The sequence below is a fragment of the Artemia franciscana genome, chromosome 21 (assembly GCF_032884065.1).
Source record: "Artemia franciscana chromosome 21, ASM3288406v1, whole genome shotgun sequence".
NCBI lineage: Eukaryota > Metazoa > Arthropoda > Branchiopoda > Anostraca > Artemiidae > Artemia > Artemia franciscana.
The window spans coordinates 30,841,637-30,860,614 of NC_088883.1; the positions used below are offsets into that span (position 1 = coordinate 30,841,637).

The 18,978-nt window shown below is 37.2% G+C and overlaps 1 protein-coding gene across 1 annotated transcript in view; it reads left to right on the plus strand.

Moving 5' to 3' along the window:
* Positions 1 to 18,978, plus strand: part of LOC136040871 (uncharacterized) — a 685,992-nt gene that overhangs the window by 536,963 nt on the left and 130,051 nt on the right. Inside the window, exon 4 of the mRNA XM_065725262.1 lies at positions 14,721 to 14,882. Within this exon, the coding sequence (XP_065581334.1) occupies positions 14,722 to 14,882 (161 nt within the window). The 5' untranslated portion in view covers position 14,721. The remainder of the gene's footprint in view (positions 1 to 14,720; positions 14,883 to 18,978) is intronic.

Sequence of the window (18,978 nt, forward strand, 5' to 3'; positions counted from 1 at the left end):
ATATCACGTTTTGGATTGTTTTACCATTATTCCTGTTGAAAAGCTGAAGATGTTCCGTGTTTGTTTTCGGAATAATCGTTCTCTGCCCCTGATTTTTGCATCGAGGCTCTTTTAAAGACTGTAAATTGCTTATATCTTTGGTAGCGCAGTGAATTGATCTCTGCTGGGCTATAGGGGGCCTGGGGTTCAATCCTAGTTGCTTCAGGGTTGACGTGGACGGAGACCCACCGTTTAAGTGAATTACCTTGAAATATCAGTAGATGCCCTTAGGGACATATCTAGGGGGTATTGGGCTTAACCCCTCCCCCTTCTTCTGAATCCTTTTCTGACTCGTAAATTGGTCGTAAAAATGCAATTATTGAGGCTATAACTCAAAAATCATTAAATATGTTTCTCCGACTCCTAAACGCCCCGAACAAAATCTGTTTCGGTACATCCCTCCCCCAGATTAAAACTTCTGGACATAGCTATGGATGCCATATCGTCAATCGGGTATCAAAAGGTCGTATCTCCATAATTGTAAGTTCTCGGAAAAGCAAAAAAAAAACCTCACACTTTTTTTTTTATTTCCCGTCTAATAACCTTAAAACAGAATGGATTGATATTTAAAATCAACACATCAATCCATTTTTGTTTTACGGTTATCGGAGGGGAAATAAAAAGTTGCAAGATTTTTTTTTTTTTGGTTCTTCTGAAATTTACATTTATGGAGAGATACGACCTTTTGATACCCGACTAACGATATACGTCACAAATGGCACAGGAGGAACTACTTTTATACTTAGTACTAAATCTGGTATGCATTTACCTCCAAGATATAGTAACACACAAATTGTAAATCAGTATCAGGTTAGGGACGCCCCTTTGAAACTTTTGTACCTGAGACTGCCATGGTGAAAAAGGTAACCCTTATACTCAGTTCTAGTGAGCCTGCATATCGGTTTTTCTACTTTGTAATGGTCATCTTGTTCTTGTTGCTGGTTGTATCAGTTTGTTCTTAACTTGTATCTCTTTTTTTTCCTTTCCCCCCCTTTTTTGTTGCTATATAACGTGTTGTACCATTTTTCTTTTTATACTACTTGTGGGTTATAAATAAATGATTTAAAAAAGGGATATAAGAATATCCTTTTATCCGGGCTCAACTTATCTAAAACGCATCTAATTTAAAGTTGGTTATCACATGCCAAGAAAATTTGTAGAAAACTAGAAAAAGAAGAAACCATTTACCCTCATTCCACCCAGAAAAGGGGGATAATTTTGAATAAATTCATGCCTTTAAATTCAGCATTAACTGCAATTTATCTATGTTTGTCGGGAAATATGCATGTTTTTCTATCGGGAGAAGGCTCATCTGTACTGAAATTTAAAGTTCTGTTTCCATTCTTCGTAACAGAATATGTTGTGCCTCAGCTAGGTGGTGATGTTTCCTATCGAGCGAAAACTGTTTGGCCCATTTTTTCCCAAGTTTTGTCATGTCGGTCAATATCCCGGGAGTTTTTTTTCTCCCGACATATTATTGTATTTGCCATTATCGATTCTGAAGGTGTGACAGCTCCTCTTTTATTTCAGAAATTTTTAAATTATATTTCTAGGGAATGCACTTTTCAATGGGGGTTATGATTCCTGAAGCACTGTGGCGTCGTTGAAGGGGGAGGGGAGCTACCCCCTCGTAATTTGGAGAAAAAATTATTAAGTAATTTAAAAACTGTTGCTCGTTTTAAGTTTCAACTATGTTCTTTACTGTAGTCAGATAATTTTTTTTATTTAATCCATCCTTGTTAATATAAAAAAAAACAGGGGTTAAATTTCCTAATGTGTTTAAATTACTAATTATACAAAAATACCGCCTTCGAGACCTTATCAAGTAAATAGCCTAGTTAATAACGCGAGCCTAGTTAATGGCTAAATTGCGAAAATGTACTATACTTCCTGTTTTTTCAAATTGTTTCCCTGATAGGTAAGGGTCTTTTACTTTCTTAAATTTATCAGTTCAATATAAGATTTTCTTGTTTTCAAACAGTTCGTGGTAACGAACTGTAGTAAGGAGCGACCCGGCTCAATAGTAACCGAAACTCTAAAAATGGAATTTTGATACAAATAGTTACACCAAAAGAATCGCATTTTAATGCTGATTTTAAATATATAAGGTTCATCAAGTATAGTGTTACCCATCAGAAGTTACGAGCCATCAAAAATTTGCCTTATTTTAGAAAATAGGGGGAAACACCCCCTAAAAGTAATACAATCTGAACAAAATCACACCATCAAATTCAGCGTATCAGAGAACCCTACTGTAGAAGTTTCAAGCTCCAATCTACAAAAATGTGGAATTTCGCATTTTTTTTGCCAGAAGACAGATCACGGATGCGTGTTTATTTGTTTTTTTTTTTGTTTTTTTTCCCCCAGGGGTGATCATATCGACTCAGTGGTCCTAGAATGTCACGATAGGGCTCTTTCTAACGAAAGTTAAAATTCTAGTGCCCTTTTTAAGCGACCAAAAAGATTGGATGGCACCTAGGCCCCCTCCCACGCTCATTTTCTCCAAAGTCACCGGATCAAAATTCTGAGATAGCCATTTTATTCACCATAGTCGAAAAACCCGATAACTATGTCTTTGGGGACGACTTACTCCCCCACAGTCCCCGTGGGTGGGGCTGCAAGTTACAAACTAATGGCCATTGAGAAGTGTACAGACGTTTTCAAGGGATTTTTTTTTGTTTGGATGGGGAGGGGTGGAGTTGAGGGGAGGATTTACGTGGGAGGATTTTTCCATGTATTTTATTTTGTATTTTTCATAATTTTTATGGGGGAAGAGAATTTCAATAAAGGGGGTGCAGGACTTTCTAGCATTATTTAAAAAAAATGAATATGAAAAGTTTTTTTTTCAACTGAAAGTAAGGAGCAGCATTAAAATTTAAAACGAACAGAAATTATTACGCATATGAGGGGTTCACCTCCTCGTAATGCCTCGCTCTTTACGCTAAAGCATTTTTAGTAATTTTGACTGTTTATTCTACGGCCTTTGGGATTCAGGGGTCATTCTTAAGGAATTGGGACAAAATTCAAGTTTTAGTGTAAAGAGCGAGGTATGGACGAGGGGGTGAACCCCCTCATACACGCAATAAAAACATACGAATATAGAAGTTTGTTACGTAATTCGTGAGTCACGTATATTTTTTATTAATGAAAACGTTCGTAAAACATTAAAAGTTCTAGTTGCCTTTTTAAGTAATAAAAAAAAAATGGAGGGCAACTAGGCCTCCTCCCCCGCTCCTTTTTTCTCAAAATCTTGCGATTAAAACTATGAGAAAAAAACTGATGAGCTAAAACTAGCCAAAAAATAATATGCAAATTTCCTTTTAATCATTTATGAGCGGAGAGCCAAAATCAAAACATGCATTAATTCAAAAACGTTCAGAAATTAAATAAAAGACAAGTTTTTTTAACTGAAAGTAAAGAGCGGCATTAAAACCTAAAACGAACAGAAATTACTCTGTGCTAAACGGTCTTTTCCTCCTCAACGCCCCGCTCTCTACGCTAAAGTTTTTACTGTTTTAAAAAGTAGAGTTACGAGAAAGAGTCAAACTTTAGCCTAAAGAGCGGGGCGTTGAGGAGGAAAAGACACTTTCATGTACGGAGTATTTTCTGTTCGTTTTAAGTTTTAATGTCGCTCCTTACTTTCAGTTAAAAAAAACTTGTCTTTTATTTAATAAACTTTAAAGAATGAGTGTATACACACCCTCTACATCTGCAAATATGACAAAAATGGAATAAGTGAAAAACAAGAAATCATTGATATACTTTTCAAGGGTGATTATCGTTCCTGAAGCACAGTAGTGTCGTTGAGGGGGGGGGGCAGTTGCACCCATAATAATTTGGAGCAAAATTATTAAGTAACTTAAAAATGTTGCTAGTTTTAAGTTTCAACTTTGTTCTTTACTTAAGCAGATAGTTTTTTTATTTAATCTATTCTTGTTGTTAATATAAAAAAAAATAACAGGTGTCAAATCTCCTAATGTGTTCTACACTAATAATTATACAAATATACCGCCTTCGAAACCTTATCATCAAGTAAATAGGTGAGCCTAGTTAAAGGCTGAATTGAGAAACTGTACTATATTTCTTGTTTTTTTCTCAAAGTGTTTCCCCTAATAGGTAAGGCTTTTTTACTTCCTGAAATCTACCAGGTAAATATAAGGATTTCTTGTTTTAAACTTTCAAAAATGGATATAAATACTTCCAATATTTAAATCAAAACTCCAATGTAGAACCAAATTATCTTATTTGTAATTGAAACGCCTAGTAAGAGCTGATAGCGTCCTATTCCTTGCGTTTTGGATTCATATGCTAACCCATTAATGTAGAACTGCCTTTATGTACAACACCATCTTAACTTCCTGGTATTTTTGCTTTTCTAAAGATTTCTTTTAATCAGCTCCAAAAAAAGAATTGACATAATTGTGCTGAGGATTATTACAGTCATTAGTTTTATTTCACGGAACGCCAGCGCTACGTGAAAGCGTAGCGCTGGCGTGTAGCGTGAAAGGGCTATGTAAGCGCTACCTGGTATTTTTGCCTTTCTGGAAATTTCTTTTAACCAGCTCCAAAAAAAGAATTGACATTAATGTGCTGAAGATTATTACAGTCATTAGTTATATTTCATGTAACGCCAGCGCTACTTGTGTGACATTTATCTCTGCTTCAGCATGCTGTATGAAATGTACAGTATGAGGAAACAAGCTTACTTGTGTGTCATTTATCTCTGCTTCAGCATGCTGCACGAAATGTACAGCATGGGAAAACAAGCTTACTTGTGTCATTTATCTCTGCTCCAGCATGCTCTACGAAATGTACAGCATTGGGAAACAAGCTTACTTGTGTGACATCTATCTCTGCTTCAGCATGCTGTGCGAAATGTACATCATGAGCAAACGAGCTTACTTGTGTGTCATATATCTCTGCTTCAGCATGCTCTACGAAATGTACAGCATGAGGAAACAAGCATACTTGTGTGTCATTTATCTCTGCTTCAGCATGCTGTGCGTGATGCACAGCCTGGGGAAACAAGCTTACTTGTGTGACATTTATCTCTGCTTCAGCATGCTCTACGAAATGTACAGCATGAGGAAACAAGCTTACTTGTGTGTCATTCATCTCTGCTTCAGCATGCTCTACGAAATGTACAGCATGAGGAAACAAGCTTACTTGTGTGTCATTTATCTCTGCTTCAGCATGCTGTGCGAAATATACATCATGAGCAAACAAGCTTACTTGTGTGTCATTTATCTCTGCTTCAGCATGCTCTACGAAATGTACAGCATGAGGAAACAAGCTTACTTGTGTGTCATTTATCTCTGCTTCAGCATGCTCTACGAAATGTACAGCATGAGGAAACAAGCTTACTTGTGTGTCATTTATCTCTGCTTCAGCATGCTGCACGAAATGTACAGCATGAGCAAACAAGCTTACTTGTGTCATTTATCTCTGCTTCAGCATGCTGTACGGGATGTACAGCCTTGGGAAACAAGCTTACTTGTGTGACATCTATCTCTGCTTCAGCATGCTGTGCGAAATGTACATCATGAGCAAACGAGCTTACTTGTGTGTCATATATCTCTGCTTCAGCATGCTCTACGAAATGTACAGCATGAGGAAACAAGCATACTTGTGTGTCATTTATCTCTGCTTCAGCATGCTGTGCGAGATGCACAGCCTGGGGAAACAAGCTTACTTGTGTGACATTTATCTCTGCTTCAGCATGCTCTACGAAATGTACAGCATGAGGAAACAAGCTTACTTGTGTGTCATTCATCTCTGCTTCAGCATGCTCTACGAAATGTACAGCATGAGGAAACAAGCTTACTTGTGTGTCATTTATCTCTGCTTCAGCATGCTGTGCGAAATATACATCATGAGCAAACAAGCTTACTTGTGTGTCATTTATCTCTGCTTCAGCATGCTCTACGAAATGTACAGCATGAGGAAACAAGCTTACTTGTGTGTCATTTATCTCTGCTTCAGCATGCTGCACGAAATGTACAGCATGAGCAAACGAGCTTACTTGTGTGTCATATATCTCTGCTTCAGCATGCTCTACGAAATGTAGAGCGTGAGGAAACAAGCATACTTGTGTGTCATTTATCTCTGCTTCAGCATGCTGTGCGAGATGCACAGCCTGGGGAAACAAGCTTACTTGTGTGACATTTATCTCTGCTTCAGCATGCTCTACGAAATGTACAGCATGCGGAAACGAGCTTACTTGTGTGAAATTTATCTCTGCTTCAGCATGCTCTACGAAATGTACAGCATGAGGAAACAAGCTTGCTTGTGTGTCATTTATCTCTGCTTTATCATGCTGAGCGAAATGTACATCATGAGCAAACAAGCTTACTTGTGTGTCATTTATCTCTGCTTCAGCATGCTCTACGAAATGTACAGCATGACGAAACAAGCTTACTTGTGTGTCATTTATTTATGCTTCAGCATGCTGTGCGAGATGTACAGCCTGGGGAAACAAGCTTACTTGTGTGACATTCGTCTCTGCTTCAGCATGCTGTACGAAATTTACACCATACAGAAACAAGCTTACGTGTGTGACATTATCTCTGCTTCAGCATGCTTTACGAAATGTACAGCATGAGGAAACAAGCTTACTTGTGTGTCATTTATCTATACTTCAGCATGCTGTACGAAATGTACAGCATGGGAAAACAAGCTTACTTGTGTGACATTTATCTCTGCTTCAGCATGCTGTACGAAATGTACAGCTTGTGGAAACAAGCTTCTTTGCGTGACATTTATCTCTGCTTCAGCATGCTATACGAGATGTACAGCATGAGGAAACAAGCTTACTTGTGTGACATTTATCTCTGCTCCAGCATTCTGTACAAAATGCACAGCATGCGGAAACAAGCTTACTTGTGTGACATTTATCTCTGCTTCAGCATGCTGTACGAAATGTACAGCATGCGGAAACAAGCTTACTTGTGTGTCATTTATCTCTGCTTCAGCCTACTGTGCGAAATGTCTGTTACAAGCAGAGGAATTATCTCTGCTTCAGCATGCTGTACGAAATGTACAGCTTGCGGAAACAAGCTTATTTATGTGACATTTATCTCTGCTTCAGCATGCTATACGAGATGTACAGCATGAGTAAACAAGTTTACTTGTGTGACATTTATCTCTGCTCCAGCATTCTTTACAAAATGCACAGCATGCGGAAACAAGCTTATTTGTGTGACATTTATCTCTGCTTCAGCATGCTATACGAGATGTACAGCATGAGGAAACAAGCTTACTTGTGTGACATTTATCTCTGCTCCAGCATTCTGTACAAAATGCACAACATGCGGAAACAAGCTTACTTGTGTGACATCTATCTCTGCTTCAGCATGCTCTACGAAATGTACAGCATGAAGAAACAAGCTTACTTGTGTGTCATTTATCTGTACTTCAGCATGCTGTACGAAATGTACAGCATGGGAAAACAAGCTTACTTGTGTGACATTTATCTCTGCTTCAGCATGCTGTACGAAATGTACAGCTTGCGGAAACAAGCTTATTTGTGTGACATTTATCTCTGCTTCAGCATGCTATACGAGATGTACAGCATGAGGAAACAAGCTTACTTGTGTGACATTTATCTCTGCTTCAGCATGCTGTACGAAATGTACAGCATGCGGAAACAAGCTTACTTGTGTGTCATTTATCTCTGCTTCAGCCTACTGTGCGAAATGTCTGTTACAAGCAGAGGAATTATCTCTGCTTCAGCATGCTGTACGAAATGTACAGCTTGCGGAAACAAGCTTATTTGTGTGGCACTTATCTCTGCTTCAGCATGCTATACGAGATGTACAGCATGTGGAGACAAGTTTACTTGTGTGACATTTATCTCTGCTCCAGCATTCTTTACAAAATGCACAGCGTGCGGAAACAAGCCTATTTGTGTGACATTTATCTCTGCTTCAGCATGCTATACGAGATGTACAGCATGAGGAAACAAGCTTACTTGTGTGACATTTATCTCTGCTCCAGCATTCTGTACAAAATGCACAACATGCGGAAACAAGCTTACTTGTGTGACATCTATCTCTGCTTCAGCATGCTCTACGAAATGTACAGCATGAAGAAACAAGCTTACTTGTGTGTCATTTATCTGTACTTCAGCATGCTGTACGAAATGTACAGCATGGGAAAACAAGCTTACTTGTGTGACATTTATCTCTGCTTCAGCATGCTGTACGAAATGTACAGCTTGCGGAAATAAGCTTACTTGTGTGACATTTATCTCTGCTTCAGCATGCTGTACGAAATGTACAGCATGCGGAAACAAGCTTACTTGTGTGTCATTTATCTCTGCTTCAGCCTACTGTGCGAAATGTCTGTTACAAGCAGAGGAAAGTGAATTCAAACAATATATGTGTATTTTTCTTCACAAATTAGAAATTTTATCAAACAGTTCGTGGTAACGAACTGTAGTAAGGAGCGACCCGGCTCAATAGTAACCGAAACTCTAAGAAACGAAATTTTGATAACAATAGTCAAATCAAAAGAACTGCATTTTTATGCTGATTTTCAAGTTCAAGTTCCTTTTATTACTAATATACATCCATTTATAAACAAAAATATCCCAAAGGGCTCAATTTGTTTTTTGGGAAAAAACGACGACGAAACGAAATATAAATAACTATTAAACACCTTCACACTTAAAATATCTTTAAATTATACTCATCAATCCTCACCCGAGCACAACTGGTCTCTGCACCACCTACTTAGAAAAAAAGGAAGAAAAATATATATTTATTTATCGAGGGTGAAACACTCACACCACCCAAATCTAAATAATTGAATTAAATCTAAATAATTAATTAAATAAATTAAGTTTAGATAATTAAACAATATAAATAACTGATCAATATTATAATTTAATTTAATATTTTTTTTTGTATCAAAAATTCTTTAACTGTTTCTTGGAGCTTATGGTACAGGACCGTCGAATCCTGACAGGAATGGAATTCCAGGCACGCCTGACAGCAACTACTAGATCAAAGTCCAAGCGTACTGCAGGTGTGAATGGCACTAGCACATCATCCTGATTCCTAGTTTCATAAAGACTAACATTTCTAACGATCTCAAGACGCCTGGAAAAACTCAATGGAAGGTCTCCACAGAAATATTGAAATGCAATGAAAGAGAGGTTATGAATATCTTATAATTTTCAGAAGTTCAACAGAAATATGAGTGGTAGACTGCAGGACTTTGCTAATTTCAGTTAGAGATTATGTAAAGGTGTAAGTAAAGATGGAAATGTAGACATGAGAGAGAGTAACATGAGAGAGAAGTATAATAGACGAAGGATAGAGATAGGAAAGACTCGCTTCAGCTTCCTAATAATCCCAAGGCCTCGAGAAACCTTTAATCTCATTGACTCAATATGCCGCTTGGAAGGTTTTCATCCAGAAGTACCCCGAGGAATCGAACAACCTCGTCAGCTGGGCGGGATATGGATCCCTTAGATGTTTGAAGCTATGTCACTGTAAGGCAGATTTTGCCTATGCGGGAGAATATAAATTCAAAGCTAATAAACTTGCATCAAACCAATGATATATGTTTTCTGTCATCAACTATAGCTTGAAGATAAGGGATAATTCATCAGGTGCTGCAGCCCCCAGAGTGCTGTCGTCGGCGAATGCAAAGAGTTCTTCATGTTGACCAGTCGTATCAAAGGCTCAAACCACAGCATCTCCATTCTGGCACAGTTGACAACAGAAATTAGATCGTGGGCTGCTAAATAGTCTATAGAGGTCGTTGATGTATATGAGGAAAAGCGACGACCCAAGAACTGAGCCTTGTGGCCCTCCATATTCAACTGGAATATGCTCATCAGAAGCTTCAACTGCAATGGATTGGCGAGTTAGGAATGAAGAAAACCGGCATAGAGCTTCTCCACAAACTGCTTGATGCGGAACTTACCAACAAGGATCTCGTGTATAAGGCTGTCAAAACCTTTCTTCACACCAAGAAATATTGCCACAAGGATAAGGCCGAGGTCTAAAGACTGTCGTAAAAAATGAAGAAGCATATTACATGCGTGTTCTGTTGAGCACTTCTCCCGAAAACCAAACTCGTGCCGATGATAAAACTTCTTCGCGTCCAGGAAACTCAGCAGACGCTGTAGCATAGCCTTTTCCAATATTTTATAAAAACAGACAGAAGAGATATAGGCCTATAGCTTCTCGGTTCCTCCCGGTCACCTCCTTTAAATAGTGCTATCACTCGTGCCAGCTTGATCAGCTGAGGGAATATTCTGAGCATGAATGACTGGTTTAGCAAGTGGTACAGTGGTGTAATAGTTGTAGGAAGGATTTGTTTAATAAATTTAGCAGGAATTTGGTCGAATCCAGATGAACAATTTTTTATTGATGATTTTATTATTGTCAGTTCCTGCTCAGTAACTGACTCAAGAACCACCGACTTTGCACCGGAAGGATGAGGAACTACTTCCAAGATCTAGAACTTGAAGAAGGAACCACACCTAACGCTGTTGATTTCCCGACCTCAGCAAAAAATTCTGTCATCTGACAGAATTTCAAAAAGTCATCTGATGTCGCACTTGGTCTTCATCCAAGAAAAGCTGATTCTAAACATTAAACGATTTAGAGAGCCTCCGAGGACTTGCTGATGGTTGCGTAACTTCCTTAATTACATCCCAAGTTTCCTTAATATTTTTGCTCCAATCTGCAACCTTCAGGAAAAATATGCAATTTTGCTTTTCGAATCAGAGTTTTAAGCATCTTTTTGTATAGTTTAAAAGCCTCTAATTTAGCATCACTTGGTCTATTCCTATACTCTTTCCAAAGGTTCTGTTTCTTCTTTATTGACTTCAGTATTCCAGCTGTAGTCCATGGGGCTATGGGTGTTGATCTCTTAGAAAGACTTGGTTGGGGGTTCGGCAATGGTGTATAAATTTTTCTTTTACTGTTTAAAAAAAAATCAAATAAATTATTATAATTTTCTAAGCTCACCCTCTCAGGTATTGTAAACTCCCATGACGTAGTGAATTGATCATCTTTGAGCTTTTCGATGTTTACTGGTCGGAATCTTGGCTTATTATCAGGGGCTATTCGGCGGGCAAGCCGGTGGAGTGGAAGTAAAATTCCTACTGGGAAATGATCCGATGTATCTGATAGTAGCACTTCATTTTTTGCAGAATGTGTAGATGAGAACACATTGTCAGTTAAGGTTGCAGATTGGTTTGAAATTCGTGTAGGGATATTTATACAGGGAGTTAACCCGAACGTGTCAACGACATTTGTCCATGTCCATAGCATGTCAATATGTCAACGTTAAAATTACCCATTAAAATAATTTCTGCCTTTTCAGACAATACTTTCCCAAGAACATTCCCTAATATTTCCATGAATTGTTTCGTTGATCCGCTTGGAGATTTATATATATATTTCACCAATTATTATCTTTTCTTTGGAGCTAATAGCCAATTCTATGAACAGAGATTCAAATGCCCGTTCAAGGTTTGTAGACAGATCATCTCTTCTTACAACTGCCAGATTACGCAATACATGAAATCCTAGCCCCCCCCCCTTTCTTTCTATCTTTCTATTTAGTTAAAAAAGTTTCACATAGGAAAAAAATAAGAGGAATATATCTATCTATCTATCTATCACTGCTGCCCATGGAAAAAGATGTTTTTTTGTTGTTCAATGAGGGGTTGCAATTTTACTGAATAAGGTTTCAACAATGGTAATTTAAAGGGTGTACTTTTTGATTTGATAAGACGTCATTTTCAAATCACACGCAGCTGAATGACATGATGCACGGGGCTGTTGGAATAGTGCGTAGTCCAACTCTGAGACCCTTGCTCTTATGAAAGGTGCGGAAGTTGAAGGAATCGGAAGGGGTAGGCACTTGAATATTAACGGCAAAGAATGCAAGCTAATTAAACTCCCCATCACCCAGCCGAAAACGTTCACAGTACACTACTGTCGGTAAAATTCTAGTTGATTGACTTTTGGCTGTCTTGGAAAGGGGTTAGGTTAGGAAAATGAAACTTTCAGGGATGGTACCCACCTCCACTCCTCTAGAGGGCCAAGAAATTCGCCTACATGATAGGGCTATACCAACAACATTTTGACAAAACAACATTTTACCTTAATTTTCAGTTACCAGTTGCCTTTTCTCTGCCTTTAGTTCAAAAAATGCCATTCCTGTTATTTGAGTAGAATTCTGAGCCATATCAATGTTTGTTTTTTTCAAAATTTAGGAAATGTATGTGTATTTCTTCAAAACCTTATAAATTGGGATTAAGCAAAGTTGTAAAGCTGAAAACAATTTTGGTGTATTTCCTTCAAGCAGAAGATCTATTTTGCAAGGTTTCACTTTATAACACACATATTTTAAAGGTCACTTAAGGTCAGGGCCCTCTAGAGGGAGAAGGAGTGGAGATGGGTACTTCAAAATACCTTCCCGGACATACTTCAGCCTTTAGACTCATGACTGAAAGTTTCATTTTCCTAACCTAACCCCTTTCCGAGATAGCCAAAAGTCAATCAACTAGAATTTTACCCTACTGTCGTCTGCACTAAGTCATTGCGGACAGCCTTGGTAAAAGCTGACTCAACTACTTAATTTTTGTTTGTTTGAAGAGTGTGCATTGTTTATTCATGTATTCTGTAATCTTTCGAATTTAATCGAGCAATGTCTACTAAATAGTAACTTCTCTTTGTTAACGTTTGAAAAAAATGTCCTATTGAAGACTTATGGAAGGAACGGGCTATCTGTACTTTTTAACCGCTTGGTATATCTCTCCCACATCAGGTGGAAGAGTGCACATATGGTCCCAGGATCGGGGTACTACGTATTGTGTAAGTTATTAATTCAGACTAAGCGCGTCCTTAGACTCAGCAGTGTAAGATAGTCAAACTTTCGGTTCCTTAACCAGTTCTATAACAACCAGCTTTGCCCAGCTCTCAACTTTGATATGTTTTATAACGTTATTAAAAATGTAATTTCTATCAATTTTAATCGGTTATAACAGGCTAATAACCTAAGTGCACAACCGCTTACTTTTTTTTTTGGCTCAGAACTTACTTTATAAAGCAACGGTAAGTAGAACAAGAAGAAAAGATATTGAAAAGGGATTTGATTCATACCTACGTCTTCTTATAGTAACACAATAACAGAAAGTGAAGACAGTCTAAACACTGATCTCTGAACAATCATCTTCAAAGCCTTTCTTTTTGTCGATGTCCATCGCTCAGCTACAGAGTAAAAATCGTGAAGTATGGATTCTACACTATTTCGAAGTCTTCTTCGAAATAGTTCTTCTATCTTGTTATAGTTCATTCTATAGTTCAATATAGTTATTCTTGTTATGTTCTATCTTGTTATCTTGTCTATCTTCTATCTAGTTCTTCTTCTTCTTCATCACACTTCTTTCTCCACAAATCTCACAGACTATTAGTCGATCACCAAAGTTTTTATTGATCGTTCTTTTATGTACTTGTCAGTATACGGTCGTTTACCTAAGTCCCTGAAGAACTGGCTCATTTTATTAGTCAAGTTCTTGATCTTCCACTGCTCATCATTGTTCGTCTCGGTGTACGTTGTTCTCTTTCCAAACGCTTCGTTGCTCGTCATTTCAAGGCCTTTCTTTCCCTGATTCATGGCCCTCAGAAAGACCACTTGTATGTTTTTTTTAACACTCCTTGAAGGCATTGAATCACGACTCTACCTTGTACTATGGTTCCCCATTGTCATTTCCAGCAAATGGTGTCATTGTCATTGTCGTCATTTAATTGTCATTTTTATTGTCATAGTCATTTTCATTTGGTGTCATTTCCAGCAAATGGTTCCCTCTTGTCTTTTCCAGCAAATGGTATTAACAGTATACTTGAAGTCCTTAGCTCGTATGAAGAAGACGCTTGCCTTCTTTGATTTCTTTACGAGAGATTCAATTTTTGCACTGAATAGGCCGATTTTTTTCAATTGATATATATTGTTCAGTCCTGAGAGTGATATCCTTTCAGCTTCTATTTACTTTTTTCTTTAATTTCAAGTTAGTCTAGATGCACGTCTTGTTAATATTGCTCTTACAACACGCTTTATGAATTACGTCAATAAGGTTCGGTAATATTGTGACGTTGACGGTGACGTTGTCAAGGAGGTGAGGTTTGGTTCACGGACTTCATTAGCACGGGTGATCGTATCTATCCCTATTTCACTCACAGCAATAGCACTAGAATTTGATGTTTCATGGCTACAAATTATGTAGCTCAAACTTGTGTTTACTAAAGGCTCCTGCAAAAGAAGAAATATACAATATACATAAAAAAATATAACATGAAATTTTATCTTAAAAATATATAATAAAATATATAAAAATACGTATATAAAAAAAAATCAAATAAAATGGGAAAAAACGAATGTTGTAACCCATAGTAAGCCGGTGGTCATTACGTGGGTTCGGACACGTCACTTCAGCCGTTTTAAAGCTCCAAAATAGTAGTTGTTGAGCCAAATAAGCATTTGGTTTTTGTTTACGTCGTATAAACTTTGCATTTAAGCTTGTGTTTTATAAACGTTGTATTTACAGATTCATAAAAAATGAATCTACCTACTGAGTGCCAGGGCCCGAGCGAAGCTTGGGCCTTGCACATTACAATATGTATTTAATGTATTATAGACCTGTTTTCTGATTACAGAATGAATCCAGGTCATCCTGTAGAACAAACTCTGTCTGGTGTGGCTAAATTAATAGAAGACATTGAACGACTTATGGACGATAAAGACACAGCTGATGTTGTTTTTCTAATTGGGAAAGACGAAAAACAATCTTTTGCTCATAGGACAATCCTTAAGGCCAGGTAATTTCTGATTTTATGTTTGCTTAAATTTATGAATGTTGTCAAGGCAAGCGATATATTGTAGATCTTGGCCCCCTCAGACTAAGACAGCTGCATAGGCTCTTCTTTTGCCATATTCTATTCGAAACATTGTTTTTAATATCTCCATGAAGCACCTTTCCTTAGAATATATTCTTGTAGCCTCTTCTCATCCCGTTCGATGGCGTATTTTTGAGCAGCATTTTGCTCCATCTCATCAAGTCCTTCAAATACGTTCTTATAATTTGTTCCCCTCTTGCTCGAGGAAGTTTTGTTAGACTCGTAATAAGATTTTATAAGCAATATAAAACTTCACATAAGAAGTTGGGGGCTGAGGACAGGGGTGGTTCGAAGTCCTGGGGTCAGGGGGAAGGTACTATCTTTTATTTAAATGTAATTAGATCACGTCATACGATTATGTTTTATCAGTAATTAACAGTATTTGGACATTAAATATTTCATACTTGGTAATCATAGACAGCACAATAGCATTGCCTAAGTAGCGAACGATGGTCACAAAGTATTATTTATTGATTTATTTTATTTATTTGTTTTTGTTTGTTTGTTTGTTTATTTTAGACCAGGGCACTTCGTAGACAAGGAGTTGTCGTAGAAACTTCAAAAGGGTTATTCGATTCGAAATTGAAGGGTGACCAACCCCTCCTCCACAGCCCACAGTGCATGGTTTGTAAGTTATGCCCTTGGTGCATATAAGGTTTTTATATTAAGGGTGGTAGAATAAACTACGGAGATGATTCATTGGATTGGTAATCAGAAGTTCTAGTGCCCTTCTTAAGAGTAACAGTGATGGAAGGGCAGTTATCAACGGCTATATTTTGATATAGCAATTTTATTCAGAATAGTCCAATGATCATACGACAATGCTTTTGGGGTTAAAACAAACCCCCAGAGCCTGGAGCCAAGGGTTAGAGGAGTCTTATTTGGTTGAAAATTGGAAGTTTTTGTTTGCTTTTAAGAGTCAATAGTCACAGAGAGCAACTATCCCCCCCACAACTACCCTTCTTTTTACGAAACGCATCTGATTGAAATTTGAGATAGCCATATTGTTCAAAATAGTCCAAAGAACATATAACAATGCATCCAGGGTTGACAGAACGGTCCAGAGTTCGGGGCAAGGGTTGTAAGGTATGCCGTAGGTGCATATAAGGTTATTATGGAATGGCTGGTCGTAAAAACTTCAGATTGGGCTCATTTGATTTGAAATCGGAAGTTGTAGTTCCCTGTTTAGGAGTCAAAAATGATTTGAGAACAAGCAACCCCCATCCCCCCTCCATGCCTATTATTTCTCCAAATACATTCAATCAAAATTTTGATATAGCAATTGGAGTAACTTACAAATATAGAAAGGGCTGTTGTATATACTTCAAAGGGATCTCATTGGAAATGATTTGAAGTTTTAGTGCTCTTTTTAAGAGTCAAAGTGATCAGAGGATAGCTATCCCTCCCCTCTTCCACACATTGTGTTTTTCCAAAATGTAGGTAATGGAAATTTTGAGATAACCATTTTATTCAAAATAGTCCAAAGAACATATAATATGGCTTTTGAGTCTGTTACAAACCACCAGAACCTGGGGGCAAGGGTTGTAAGTTGTGCCCCGGGGACATTTAAGGTTTTTATGGAAGGGATGGATACATAAACTTTTAGAGGTGGCTCATTTGTGTGAAAATTGGAAGTTCTAGTTCCCCTTTAGGACTGAAAAGTGATGAAGGTCAACTAGCCCCCCTAACTACCCCTCTTTTCATAACACTTATCTGATCGAAATTGGGAGATATCCATTTTAAAACAAAATAGTCCAAAGAACATTTAACAATGCCTCCAGGGTTGACAACCCCCCAGAGCCCTGGGTCAAGGGCTGTTAGTTGTGTCCTGGGGGCACATAAGGTTTTTATGGAATGGGTTGTGTAAACTTCAGATGGGGCTCTTTTGATTTGAAATTAGAAGTTATAGTGCCCTTTTTAAGAGTTAAAAGTGGTTTGAGAGCGAGCAACCAGCCCCCCCCCACACCCGTCATTCACCCAAAACAACCATCCAAACAAAGTTTTGAGACATCTATGTTTTTAAGCATTGCTGGTAGCTTCAGCAATTATGCGTTAGGGGAACTTTTGGGAACGTGAAACTTGAAACTTGAAGCGTGAAACTTTTAGGGAACGTTTAGGAGGAGTTTCATTGAAACGAAAAAACTATATGCACGTCAGTAATAAAGGGGCATATAAACAATATCATAGGCAGCGCTGCTCTATCATAACTAGTAACATCATTATTTTAAAGGAGCTAATTTCATTGGAAATTAGAAGTTCTAGTGCCCCTTTTAAGGCTCAAATGGAATTAGAGGACAATCAGCTTTCCAATTTTGTTTCCTCGAAAAAGACTATGTCAGTATAAAATGAAAAGAAATTAATTAAAAAATTTTTCCCACAAACTAAATTTTTCAAAGAAGAATAATGAACTCCATTAAGCTAAAAATGAGAAGAAAAAAAATCAAATAGTCTACCAAGCCTAAAATGCCACAAATCATCGTCAATAAATAAATTAAACCCAAAAGGAACAGAAATTACAATAAATAATCGAGTTAAATTTAAAACGATAAGAACTTAACATGATTAGGGCCAGAACATAATTTCCACTCTGGCCTATGTTCTGGCTCTCTCAAGGCCAGAACGTAATTTGTATTTTACTGAAAAAAAAGTGTTTTAACTTTTAACTGTAATAAATCAAAAATTATTAAGATTTTAAAGAATAAATATGAGCAATAGTATATTAAACTGACAATGTGCATTCGTTTTTTTTTTTTTTTTTTTTTTTTTTTTTTTTTTTTTTTTTTTAGTAAAGTGAAAAATTATGTTCTCACCTTGAGAAGGCTTAGGGGTTTTGAGCCCTAGTCAGGTTGCTCGTTTTGAGTTTGAATCGGTTATTTATTATAGTTTGTGTCCGGAAACAATTTGGATTGATATGTAAAACCAATACATGTCAATCCGTTTTTGTTTTACGGTTATCAAAGGGAAAATAAAAATTTATTCTTGCTCTTCTGAAAGTTTAGAATTATGGAGATACGATCTTTTTATACGTGACTGACGATTTATCCAATAGGGTATATTTTGTATCAGCTTTTGAGCTAAGATTTTTTTCATAGGTTAACGTTTTTTAGGCTGACTTTTAAGTTTGAGGTATTTTCTTATTATGTTGGAACATTTTTAATATAACATTTGCGGAGTTACTTAATAACTTACTTAGCATGCTGCTTAATAGTTTTCCCAAAAAGATTATCTTTGTCTGTATTTTATGTATCAGGAATACTTTGCCAAAAATACAATAGCTTTTGGCCCGAAAATGGTTTCCAACTGATTTTGGGCAATGCTCCACCTAAGTATTTCTAAAATCCTCATATCCCCTTCTTGATATTTAAATATTTTTCTTCGAAATTTTACGTGTATTCGCCTGAAAGAAGCTTAAATCGTAATTAACTTGGTATCTTTTTTCGTGTTGTCCTTAAGGCATATTTTATTTATTGAAAAATATTGTCTGAATGTCACACTTTTCATAGAATATATGAAGTCATTGCAATTACACAGTGTGTCTTTTTTGGTCTTTAAATGCGTATGAATATGACATCATTCACATGAATAAATTGTTGTTGTTTTTTCAAAATCGAGGCTGCCAAAGGGTGCAGATCTTGCCCATGGCCCACCAAAATATTGTCATGCCCCATGTTGGGAATCAAGGGTCTTTATGCAGAGAGTAAAATGAACCAAAATTTTATTCTAAAATTCTACAAAATGTAAAATTTTCCACATGAACACGGGACTCTGTATTTGGTGGGACCATGGGTAGGACCCATCAACAACTAGGGGAACGTTTGCATGAACAAAAAAATTCAATAGATAAGTCGCTGAGATTTGAAAGTAAAAATGACAACTTTGATTCAGCTCTGGCCCAGCATTTTGACGAAAATCTTACCCATTTAATTCTTTTTGAAGAGGCAACTTTAATATATACCGTAAATGGCCTACTGCAATCTTTTAAAAAGGCAATCGAGATAAAAAAAAAAAAAAAAAACAT